This window comes from Sycon ciliatum, chromosome 2 (assembly GCF_964019385.1).
Source record: "Sycon ciliatum chromosome 2, ocSycCili1.1, whole genome shotgun sequence".
Lineage (NCBI taxonomy): Eukaryota > Metazoa > Porifera > Calcarea > Leucosolenida > Sycettidae > Sycon > Sycon ciliatum.
The window spans coordinates 17,592,945-17,605,634 of record NC_088644.1 but is presented as its reverse complement, the minus strand read 5'-3'; the positions used below and the strand labels follow the sequence as shown (position 1 = coordinate 17,605,634).

At 47.1% G+C, this 12,690-nt stretch overlaps 1 protein-coding gene across 1 annotated transcript in view; it reads right to left on the bottom strand.

The window, feature by feature from the left end:
- The window catches only part of LOC135809007 (uncharacterized), a 15,659-nt gene extending 2,969 nt beyond the window's left edge, over positions 1-12,690 (bottom strand). The window contains exons 1-14 of the mRNA XM_065322263.1: positions 12,331-12,690; positions 10,545-10,766; positions 10,327-10,434; positions 9,951-10,061; positions 9,567-9,764; positions 8,956-9,053; positions 8,760-8,835; positions 8,498-8,572; positions 8,251-8,342; positions 7,556-7,865; positions 6,607-6,755; positions 2,815-3,010; positions 1,157-2,465; positions 85-606 (exon numbers count right to left, since the gene is read on the bottom strand). Of these exons, the coding sequence (XP_065178335.1) occupies positions 85-606; positions 1,157-2,465; positions 2,815-3,010; positions 6,607-6,755; positions 7,556-7,865; positions 8,251-8,342; positions 8,498-8,572; positions 8,760-8,835; positions 8,956-9,053; positions 9,567-9,764; positions 9,951-10,061; positions 10,327-10,434; positions 10,545-10,766; positions 12,331-12,555 (3,691 nt within the window). The 5' untranslated portion in view covers positions 12,556-12,690. The remainder of the gene's footprint in view (positions 1-84; positions 607-1,156; positions 2,466-2,814; positions 3,011-6,606; positions 6,756-7,555; positions 7,866-8,250; positions 8,343-8,497; positions 8,573-8,759; positions 8,836-8,955; positions 9,054-9,566; positions 9,765-9,950; positions 10,062-10,326; positions 10,435-10,544; positions 10,767-12,330) is intronic.

Below are 12,690 nucleotides of genomic sequence, written 5' to 3'. Positions count from 1 at the left end.
AGACACTGCAATACTGCAACACAATGACACAGATAGTGGCATCCAACAATATCGCACAGCTCTCGAATGTTATAGGCTGCGTACCTGTGCCATTGTAAGTACTTGGTCGTGATGACTTGCCAGAAGGCTTTGTCTGCAGTGAAGCGGTCAGACTCATTGAGCCTGCGGACGCAGCACGGCTGCTGCTGCTGCCAGGCTGGTGTTGTCCCTTAGTTCCTTTACCCAGCCCCGCACCAGACAACCCACTAGCACCAGTAGCCATGGTAACTGTTGAAGACAGAGCTGAAAGCGGTGCGATGTGCGCACTTGCGGGCACAATAGCTGGAGCCTCCACAGCTGCTGCACGTGCGGTCGCATCAGGAATAACCGTAGCTGTTTGGTCCACTAGAAAGGTATTGCCTGAGGCTGGATTGGCTGTGAAGGTGGTATTGGCTGAGGCTGGATTGGCTGTGAAGGTGGTATTGGCTGCTTTGGTGGTGAATGTGACATTGGCATCAGCTTGGTCGGCATCGTAGTCATCCATATCATCCGAGTTGATTCCTACGTTGCTAGGACGACTAGAAGGCTCTATCACACCGCGCACTCGCTGCCGTGCACCCTTCAGACCTGACAAGATACAATGTACATGATAACACACCAGAGGCATAACACACACACACAAACAAGGACAATTTTAAACAATGGAGAGGAAAGGATTATGAAAGCACATTGGAAACCGCGTACTAGTAGGACTTACATGAGGCGTTTCAACCCGCCATGTACACAAAATGAATGGCGCGTTTACACGACGCATTGCGCTTGACCCGGGTTGAAATTTCGCCCCGGGTTGATTTCAACCCTACCCCCAAGGGGAAGGTTGAAATCAACCCGGGGCGAGAAAATCGTACTAACGTACTTCTATGCGTATCTCGCGCCAGGTTTGAATAGCAGTGCACAGGCAAATTTCGCGCGAAAGTATTCACGTGACCATACAGGACTGTAGAAGTGGACTTTTGGCGGCATATCAGTATTTGACCCGGGTCAACTGCCTTCATGTAAACACTCAGCTATTTTGTCTATCGTACAGACTTTCAACCCGGGCTGAAAATTCTCATGTAAACACAGCCTAGGTATAGCATAACGGAAACGACCATGAATAATTATTACTGTTGCTTACCAGGTGGTGGCGGTGGCAGGAATGCTGGCACATGTCCATTGCGCGACCCTTGACCGCTGGAAGTGGATGTTGCCGAGTCGCCATCAGGTGAAGAGCCACGCTGACTGTGCTGTTGTGTTGGCGATGAGGGCAGTGTTATTGTACAGTCTAGAGCATTCTCCTGTACCGCTGCTGAACCGTTCACTGGAGACGACAGAACAAACGTCTCTGGAGAAGGTGGAAGAGGCATATCTTCAGCAGCAATCTCAACATCAGTCCTGCGAATGTTGTCGTTCTGTGTTAGCCCAGTTGCAGGTGCTTGAGTAGTAGTGTTAGATGGAATGGCAGGTGAATGCGGAGAGTGTACACCATTCAGTTGCTGTGCACGGAGAAGGTGATGGTTATGAATGGTTGGGGTGGTGAAGAAGGTCGACGACTGGCCACGGCGAGATACCAGATGCGATGATGTGCCCGTCATGTAAGCTGGTTGCAGTACGACACTACTATCAGGAGAGGGTGATGTTGAGCCAGGTCTTTCAGGCTGCTGCACTGCTGTTGCCTCGGTCGATTGCTGCATGGTGACATGCGAGAATGCACTTGTGCCAGGCGTCGAGACGATTTCCGCACGCGAGATAACAGGTGTGAAGGCCAGAGCAGCGGGTGGGAGCACAGCAGGTTTGGCAGAGTCACGTGCAAGCAGCCCTACTCCCGGTGTACTGGTGAGCACGTTGGAAGAATTCGGTAACAACGGACTATCGGGGGCAGCGTAGTAGACATGGCGCATTGGGGTTTGTGATGGCACGGTCATATCAGTTCGTCGATTCAATACTGGCTGATTACCGGCTGAAGAGCACACGGGAGAATACGAGCTAGCATGCTGGGAGGCAGCAACGCTGGTTGGAATTGACGATGACGAATGGGCATGTGTCATAGCAGCAGCGCCAGCACGTGTGCCAGCAGCTTGAGGCGTAGTAGGCTGGGATGAAAAGGCTGGTCGAGTAGGAGGTGTTTCACCGGGGGAGCGGAACAGAGATGTGCCAGGTGTAGCCATAATGCCACGCGTTGGCATTCGGTTAATCTTGGAGTTAATACTGGTATTGGAGCCAGATTGTGCTAGTAGAGCTTGCGACACAGCTTTGCCAGAGGTCATGCCCACGCCATCACCCACATCATCACTGCTGCCAACATGTTCATGAGATGCAGTGTGGCTCACTCCGGACTTCTTGCTGACTTCACCCATGGGTGACAGCTCATCTGACAAGTGAGGTGGTGATTGCAGTGCTGCAGCTAGCATCTGCCGATGCTGTCGCAACTTCTCGAAAGGACTTGACTGCAGTACACAAACAGATGAGAAGAGAAAAAAAGGTTTTTATAAAACTGCATTAAGTTCAATGCAATGCACAATACTAAAATAGTAAGAACATTAAAACCAAGGTTGAATGTCATATCCTAGAACACAGTCGCAGACAGGTAGGTATGACATGGAAGTGGATTGAACCGTACAATAAAGGACCACGTAGATACAGAAGCGGGACAACTGCACACCTACATGTACATGTACACATACTGTCAAGTAGCAATCCCCTCTCACTGACCTCAATGAAGTAATCCCCTCTCACTGACCTCAATGAAGTAATCCCCTCTCCCTGACCTCAATGAAGTAATCCCCTCTCACTGACCTCAATGAAGGACTTGTTCAAGCTGTGCCTGGGTGTCATAGCCGTGCTCTGCCCATCAGCCCAAGCCAGGCTCTTAGCACCCTGCACAGTACGGATCAGTGTTGAATAGCTTTGCTGCAGGTCATCGGTTAGACTGCCAGAAGCTACCAGGCGACGCTGTTGGTGTTGAATTAGACGAAGAGCTTGCTGGACAAGGCTGCACACATAAGCAAAAAACACATTGACAATACAAGATGATGAGCTGTGGGTATAGGCTTGCATGTGGGTTGTGGTGGTGATAACTGATAAGTACCATAACCCCTAAAATTAGAAGTGACACAGCCGAACATTTCCACTATATCAAGTTGTTAGCTTGCTTTTTATTTTACTTCACCAGATACACAGCGGCATTTGTGCCTTCTTATCTAACCATATATGGCTAGACTCTCCAAGTTAGGAGCACTGTAACTGTAAACATGTTAGAAGGCATATCCATTTGTACCTGTGCCTGGACACACACACACACACACACACACACACACACACACACACACACACACACACACACACACACACACACACTTTTACTTGTACTTGCACACACACAAAGTGGAAAACGGGAGCCTCACTACACTGATACCAAGAGTCCATAACCCCAGAGTGTGCAACGCGCGATAGGGTCTTGTCACGACTCGTTTTCAACATTACGTCATTTTTATGATGTAATGACTTGGCCTTGTCTAGTCTGCGGCCAAGCCGCGTATTTGCACATCGCGCCGTCGCGCCCATCATTGCGCAAGATGCACGGCAAGACGTTGAGGTTACGGACTTGACTTTTCATCTCGTTTGCTTTCGTTGTTGTCTTCTGAAGACCTTTAATTTTAATTCTTCTTCTCCGAGGCGACGCTGCTGTGTGCTTGGGTTTTACTGTAACGATTGCTAGTCCTTGTCATTGTTTACTAATAATTTTTATTCTTACGTAGCCTTGAGTTTAGCAACCCAGATGGATGTAAACAAATCTGTTGCTCACTCTCTCGAAACTTCAAGTTCGGAGAGCAGCTCTCTTAATCCTCCCTGTAATTCGGTGGCTAGCAGTACTGGTGACAGTAAGAAGAGGATGCTTTCGTCACGGGAACGTCAGGGCGTTATTCAAACCCTGCAGCAAGTTGATCGTCATAGTGCCTCAAAATCGATCCTTTTGGAAGCTGCTCGTGAAAAGCACATGGTCTACTTTCCGCAACAAAAGTCCAGTGTGGAGAGCCCTGATACTAACCCCGTATGGGTTACTGTGGCCGTGGATCTTCTACATCAATATGCGCTACTTTACGCAGAGTGTTCGTCCGGAGCGGATAAATTCTTTAACTTCCAGGTTAAGACAAAAGCCAAGCCTCACTGCCCTCCTTAGCTCCCATGACTTGAGCTGCGTTCTGCATGCTGTGGCAGCCTGCACATGGAAGCACTGTGGTTCGGTCGTGGCGCAGTGCCTTCAGCAACTGCAAGTAAATACTGAGTCCACAACAGAACAAGCCAGTGTTTGAGGAACATGTTGTTCGCTTCTTTGGTGCTGCACTTCACAAGTGCACCCAAGTATTAAGCAGTAGTCCAAGCGCCAGGATGCGAAAATGAGCACTGTGCAGCTTGAGACACTTGCTTTGTTTTCGTCTCTAGCCGTTCCCAACAGTAAGAAAGAGGTGGTCGAGTTGCCGGTCGGTTTACGAATTCGAGACCGTGGTTACATTGTGTTCCTCAAGGAGGAGTACCATGGGTTCACGAAGACAGCCATGAAGACAATCTCTGAGCTCACCAGCAAGGCGGCATATGCAAGCTACGGCAAGAATATGGTCAAGGTTGCCACAACAAGCATGAAATGCAATGAGGCTACACCTGCACTGTTTTCTGCTGCTGTGCGTGAACATCAAGAAGCTGTCCATGGCAGTAACGTTATTACTGCTTGCTGTGAAGCATTGTGTTTGAAGGTCTTGAATGCCATGTGTCAGGAAAGACTTGATAGTACTGAGCAAATGCAAGTTCTTGCTTCAGGTGCACGCTCTACCAGTGGACAGAACCTCTGTCCGCAGTGTTGCCACATCATTTTAGCCAAATATCAGTAGGATAAAAAAACAAAATGCATCATCCGGGGGCTTTGCCCCCGGACTCCCTCCCCTATATAGCGACCTCGATACACACACACGCGCAGCACTGATAAGAAAAAAATTTCACGTTTTGCGTGAGACTCAGGCAGAGTTTGCCGATTTTTCTTGAGACAGATGATGATTTCGCTTAGCGCCTTAGGAGAGAGCTATGGAAACACGCGTAATGAGCAGTAAAAGCCAAAAATCTGGATCATGACTTTTAAACCACGCATAAGGTCAAACTTGGACACTTTCATGGCTGTTGTCGGCAGGAGAAGGTCAATTGTCGGCAGGTCGTGACATGCCTCAAAAATCGGCAGGCTACTGACATGTCGGCAGGTGTGGCAACACAGTGTCCGTCATTGCACACTTCTAATGTTTAGTGCCTGCGGTTCTGTATTCCAATTGTACTCACTCCACGCTCCGATCTAGTTTTTTTTGTTCTTTTGGTAGTCTGCTCTTGCTGTTCAGCTACAACCTGTTTTATTTTTTGTTAGTTAGGTGTTCATAATGACTTTAACAGGCGTGGGCCATCCCCCGAATTCATAGGTGCCATCTCTCTGCTGCTTCTTCTGTACATATTTGAAGAAGTGTGTTTACCAGACGTGGGCCATACCCCGAATTCATAGGTGCCATCTCTCTGCTGCTTCCTCTGTACACAGTGTGTTTACCAGGCATGGGTACTCTTGTTATGGAATACATCTGGTTACTGAGTTTCGAAAGACATTGATAATCAAGATAAGATGTGTGTGGTACCACCACATTGTGCACTAAGTAGAATCTTACCAATGCTATAATATATAGCTAGTCTAATTGTAGCCCAGGCCCTGTCAGACAGGCCGTGCATGAAAGTCCTTAGTGGAGAACAGATAATTGTACAAACTATTGTGAATGGGATACACATGTTACTGTACCTGGACAAAACTTGAACTTTGAAGATGGAATAATAGACTCAAAATGCGTCCTGAGACACTCCAGTCCATCCAAGCAAACACCGTCGGAAATCACGAGTGACAGTAGGGCCTCTTTCAAAAACTTTCCCGACCCATCCAAAGATACGAGAACTCTCACAATAGGCAGCGGGGAGCCACGCTCGGTCTCTACCACGGCATCAGGACAAGTGATCTCCGCCCATTGAATACCAGAGGGACAGCACAGCTGTTTGCACTGAAGCTCTGGAAAGTTTCGACTTACGAATGTGGAAACATCCTCAAAGGATATCACCAAATATTTAGACAGACTTCTGGCAAGCGTCGCAGGAGACTGTTCAACTGAAACTTCACACACTGGAAAATGGACACGAGAAACTGTCACCCCTGCTCGCCTTGGCGTGCGGACTTCACTGCTGCACGAAGGCAACTTGTCAGACATTGACAATGACAACCGAGCTGAACAGAATGCTGAACAGAATTTAAATTTGACCTAAAGCTATCACAAAATATTATCCTATAAATTTACAAAATTCGTGGTCGAATGCGGCCCTCGACCGAACCTGCGCGTAGCTGCGCGTGCAGGCCGCGACATTCGTGACACCGCAACAACGATGCGAATCACCACATTACATCATAAAGATGACGTAATGTTGAAAACAAGTCGTGACAGAGATTTGTGTGGCGTTGGCCGCGTTGCACACTCTAGGGGTTATGGACTCTTGCTGATACTAACAGACGAACATGCTTACGTTTCAGTATTCTCCGCATCCAGTTTCTGACTGTTGGCAAAGTGTCGGAGATGTTTCAGCTCTCTGGCAGATTCCACCTCATGTACTTCAAGTCGCCGCGCATCCAGGACTTGCTGAATGCTTGGTCGAAGCCATTGCACTTTGTTTGCCTGCATGAAGACAATAGAAGTCGCAGTAGAGGGATCAGTACAGGCAGGAGGGATCAGTACAGGCAGCAGAGGGATCAGTACAGGCAGGAGAGAGATCAGTACAGGCAGCAGAGGGATCAGTACAGGCAGCAGAGGGATCAGTACAGGCAGTAGAGGGATCAGCACAGGCAGCAGAGGGATCAGCACAGGTAGCAGAGGGATCAGTACAGGCAGTAGAGGGATCAGTACAGGCAGTAGAGGGATCAGTACAGGCAGTAGAGGGATCAGTACAGGCAGTAGAGGGATCAGTACAGGCAGTAGAGGGATCAGTACAGGCAGTAGAGGGATCAGTACAGGCAGTACAGGATCAGTACAGGCAGTAGAGATAGAAGCATAATCCAATGTACATTGATAATTTTGAAAAAGAGTTGCTCATAACTACATCCAGTACATTTATTCACATCCAAACACTAGCTGTCACCCTTGTGTCAGTTGTGACAACACTCTAACCGAAGAACCGTGTCAATGGTGTAAGGCTTAGTGCAGTGTTTGAGAGCGTGACAATTAGGCACAGAACTCAGAAAAGCATTCTACAAGAAGAGTTGTAAGAATGTTCACACATGCAATACCACACTCACACACCCACACACCATGGTCACACCATATCAAGGTGCTAAAAACTACAAGTAAGCAAAAAGGGTGTCAGGGAAAGAAGAGACGGCACGTACTATATCTAGTACGTTATCACCTGTTACTGTTCAATGCCAGTGTGAATAGAGTATAGCGTAGTTGAGAATATGACCACCGTATGTACAACTCACCAACACAGTCATGCTGGCTATAGCGTTACTATAGCTAGCTGACCACCTGGACGCATTCTCCTTCAGTTGGCCTTGCAGCTCAGCAAACTGTTCGTCTAACTCCTCTTGTCGTTCGCCAAGAGTAGCGAGTCGCGTGTCCAGCTTGTGTAGGATCCGCTTGTCATCCGGCATCAAGCACTGCACACGAGCTTTAAGACGGCTGGTGCGCAGCGACAGTGTAATGTTGTCACGCTGCGATGCCTGGATGTCGCGTAGACGCTGCCGCAAAGCTAGCTTCCCGTTGATGATGTCACGCGTCTCTGTCTGAACCCTGCAACACAATAACGTTGTAAAATGGAGAAAATTAAAATGCTGACAGTGATCAGGTGTGGCAAAGGCTAGGACCAAAAAGACGGAACTGATAGAATACGGCTGACAGTGTTTTGACTGCTACTGTAGTATGTGTATGTCATTGCCGTCACCCAGCAACAAGGAACAAGTGGAGCACAGTACGGGAACAGAACAAGATATACCTCAACTTATTTGACAGTAGCACAGGTGCCATAAAAAGGTTATTGACGGACATGCAGCATTACAATACTACAATCATGTAATCTGGAATGGTGATCAGCTGTATCAACTGAGCTACCAGCACTAACAAACAATAGCACACAGCATGATAGTCGTACAGGGCGTGTCATCGCAGCAGAACATACTTTTGCAACAGTTGACAAGCTGCAACAGAGTTGGCCTTTTCTGCGGGATCACCTCCTCCTGTTTGCTTCAGTCGACGTTTCAAGTCAGCAACCTGCAGAAGAAGACAGTCGAGACACCGCAAGATTACTGTATACAATATTGACTATCATAAGCCATGTAAAAAGAGGGTATGAGGGGAGAAGGAGGGAACAACTAGATAACCTTGTACATGTACATATAAAAAGTATTGCAGAATAAGATCCGTACCTCTTTCTGAAGATCAGCAACAATACTACGATAACGAGTGGCATGGAAGTCAATTTTCGTCCGATTCTCGCTCAGCTGTGAATGGAGAGAACAGAAAAAATGGGAGCACACACACACACACACACACAAGTAGGGTGAGCGGTTATACACATAGATCAATAAACAGCAAAACAGGAGTCACATCTGTCGTATTTGGCATGCACATGCATTGAAGAGCATAAAGTTTCAACGTGCTATGCAGTAGTATTACATTACTGCTTACCTTCACTTTGATTTTCTTTGCACGCTCTGCGTAACGGAGTGTGTTTAGTGTATCCTCGTATGACAACGTCGACGGGCTGGGTAGACCATACAAAACAGACACACCAGGTCAGTATTGCTGTATCGAGTCTGTTAAATATGTACATTCCATGTACACTTGCGAAGCAGCCATACTGGTACACACAGCATATACATACCTGACATTGGCGATGAAGGCCGTTCGACAGTTACCACCAAGGGAGTCCTTGAGCAGACGAGTTAGCTTGCTGTCACGATATGGAATGTGAGATTTGGACTGTGATGGGACAAAAGAAGTGAAGGGACATGAACGAGCTGTGAAATGTTGTCAATACTGAGTTAACCCGGTACAGTGACACTCGCCCATTATGTACTCTGATAACTGTGACAAGACATATACTTGCTTAGTATGGATATTGTCCAGGGCATAGGCGCATGACTCCATACCGAAGTATGTTTGGACAAGAAGGATCTTCGAGACTAAACACACTTTTCTGTTCCTCACCAGGGTACGTGTACATCTCATCAGAATTCCACTGCACTAAACAATTTAAAAAAAATCCACAGTTCGCGTGAGACTCGGCCAGAGATCGAGTTTTCGGCATCCGCAGGAACGCCGCCACCCTCAAGGACCAAGGTGTAGGTGCAGCTCCTAAAGAGGTGGGAGGCGAGTGGATCAGGCCCACCACCAAGTGGTCCAAGACCGATAATCCCATTTGCTGCATCCATGCACATGTACCCATTGTACTAGAAACGTTCTAATCATTCATATCTCCTCTCAACAACTTACATTGCCTGCTGCCAGAGCATTGATGCAGTTGCCGAGGGCGAGAAGAGAACGATTGATGTTGGCCCCCTCTCTCTGTCGATCTCCACGATTCCTAGACACAGTAGCTCTCTCAGACCCAGCCAAGTCGACCAGCAACAGTTTGGCAGTTCGCACTTCAGCACTCAGGCCAGCCGTACGGGGTTTTTGCTGCATGACAACCTATCAATCAGGACAGCAAGCAGCCAGTCCATCAAGCCAAAAAAACAAGAGGAAAAGTGCAACACAATATTTATGAAGCAATAACAATAGCAGAAACCAGAAGCAAATATGACACTGAACGGTGCGGAGGTGGGCTTGAGAAGGGCATGCTAGAGTTTGCATTCACTATGACAAAAATGCACGTACCTGGAACACAGCATGAGAACGCGATGATGTGGCATTGGCATCTGTTGGGTGCTGCGTACGATTATTGTTACCGGTGGATAACATACGAAGCAAGTCATGTGCGTCTGAAGGCTACAGATACAGACGACAGCATGCATACACACACACACACACACAGATATACACACAGACACCGACACAGATACACACACACACACACACACACACATTTGCAGGTGTGAGAGAAACCTAACACAAAACAACAAGCATCGACTTCTTTTTAGAGGTAACCAGTATGACAAGTACAGCATATTTATCAAAGTACTCCTCCCTGGGTCTAGCAACTTTTCACACACTTGCTCACTTATAGAATATCCAAAGAGTAAAGACTCCTTACCTTGTGTGTACTGAGTTGACTAACTACCACGCCTTTCTGCGGATCTTCACGCACGGCTAGTGCATGGGATGTTGGCTTCAGCAAGTCACGAATTGTTTCGTTGTAGACCTGCCAGCAGAGTTCACATTGAAAATAGACAAATGTAAGCAAGGGTACATGTGCTGGGCCAAGATAGATTACAGAGTCATTTCCTGGCACTATCAATGGACGATGATTACCTCCAGATATGAAATGGTGATGTTACAGATTTTCTCCTCATTCACTTCATCCATTCTGCGATACAGCTCCATCATGATAAGGAAGATGAGTCCTGGGCACTCCTCACTGCCAAGCATGGTGTGTGTTTTGCCAGCACCTGTAGCGCCATATGCCAGCACACTGCAGTTGAATCCACTAAAGATTCCATCGAGAATGGTCTTGGCCGTGCCTTCAAAAACATCCTAGAACACAAGTGAAATAAAGTGAAACAAAACATCTGTTTCAGTACATGTGCAACTACAGTATTTTAGTTTGTTTGCATTCTTAGATCGAGCAAGTCTTCCATAAGCATAGGTATTTTTATAGATTACATGTAGTACCAAGAGTAAATAACAGATAAGCTCCCAAGAGTGTGCAACTCTAGATAACCTTGCTACGGGGCCCGCCGACAGCAAAAACTACATCACGTGGTGTAGCGATCACCCTGTATGTTCCCAGCCAGTTTTTAGCGAGCAGTGGAGCAGTATAAATAGCACTCCCTGACAGAAGCCAACTCAGCTTACGCGAGCCTTCAGCATGACCAAGGCAGAAATCTAGACTGCACATGCTGGCCTCTGTTGTATGTCGTAAGAAACATATTTTTAGCAAGTGATTTGAGTTTTCACCGGCTGAGATATGCAGAGTTCTGTCCCTCCAGGAACTTGCGATTCCGCGGCCGCGTTGTTTTCCGCGATTTGAACAAAAGTCCGTGATATCCGCGATATTTGAAAAATCATCCGCGATTCTTGTAAAAAACTGTCCTTGATACTTGAAAAGCACCGCGATATTTCGAAAAGCAACTGCGATATTCGAGTCTTTCTTCGATGTTGTTTAGTTCTTGAAGCTCGTCAGTAGTTTACTTGTGAGATCGACGCCAGAATGGAGAAGTTTCTGGGCGAATCAGCGGCTGACAAGTCACAAAATGAGTGTTGTCCGAGGATGGAGGAAAGCTGTCTTGCAAGCTCCTGTCAGGCAGTTGAACACAGTCAGCGCAGCACACGTTCTGTTTTGTCATGCATGATTTATGCTGTACGACCCGTACACCGTATACGCGTACACCACTACAGTACAAGTACTAAATCGGCCGCAATTTCCGCAATTTTACCACAATAATCCCGCAGTATTTGACAAAATCCGCAATATTCCCCGCAATTTGTGGCATTTTACCTCGCAACTTTTTCCGCGATATTTCCGAAATGTCTCCGCAAGTTTCTGGAGGGACAGAGAGTTGCACACTCTTGGGAGCCTATTTGCTCTTGGTAGTACACGTACGTGTACTGTAGAATCTCGCTGGGTCCATCTAGCCCCCCCCCCCCCCCCCCCCAGACCGAGAATTGTTGAAATGTGTTCCCCAGAGAATATGATAACGTATTTGTTTCTTCAGACTGGTGAAGTATACACTCAAGCAATAGCTGATTTGCAGCATTTGTTATAAATACAATCAGAATGACTTACACACATTCCCTGCACACTATGTATATCCTTGACTTCTCATACTGTCATAGGCACGAGTGTTAGTTTGTACAATGTCATGTAAGATACAGTACGGTGGTGTGGTTGTGTCCTTGCGCCATGTTGCACAAGAAAGTCAATTTTATTGAGGAAATGGAGGTACGCCAAATCCAGCCAAGAAATGTAGAAGCAGATAGGTGCTCAGAGGTGCGCTGCAAATATGAACTGACTGACATCATCTTGAGAAATATGGCCCGTACCGTACTTCTTGAAGTTCTTCTGAACAAATACAAAGATGCAAGAGCGTTCTCTTACCTGTTGGGTACTCTGCTCATCAAACACTCGGTCAAAGTGAAAATGCACGTCTCTAGCCTTGCGTCGATAACAGTTGGGCCCGGAGCTTTGAGTGTTGTAATTTTCGTCAGGGTCAAACACAAGTCCTTCTTCGTCCAAGGGCCTGACAACGATACTGTGCGAGCCGCGTGCCTCTGTGGAATTCTCTGGGCGAATACGGACGGCTACTCGAATATTCTCGGCCATGGTTTGCAAGGTAACCTTCAAGCGTTGGGTCTATCCATAGAAAATCATACACATACTGGATTCAGTTGAAACTAACTTCAGATTTATCTTCAAGACCAAGGCGAAGAGGCCATCTGATGCTACAGTAGCTGGGCT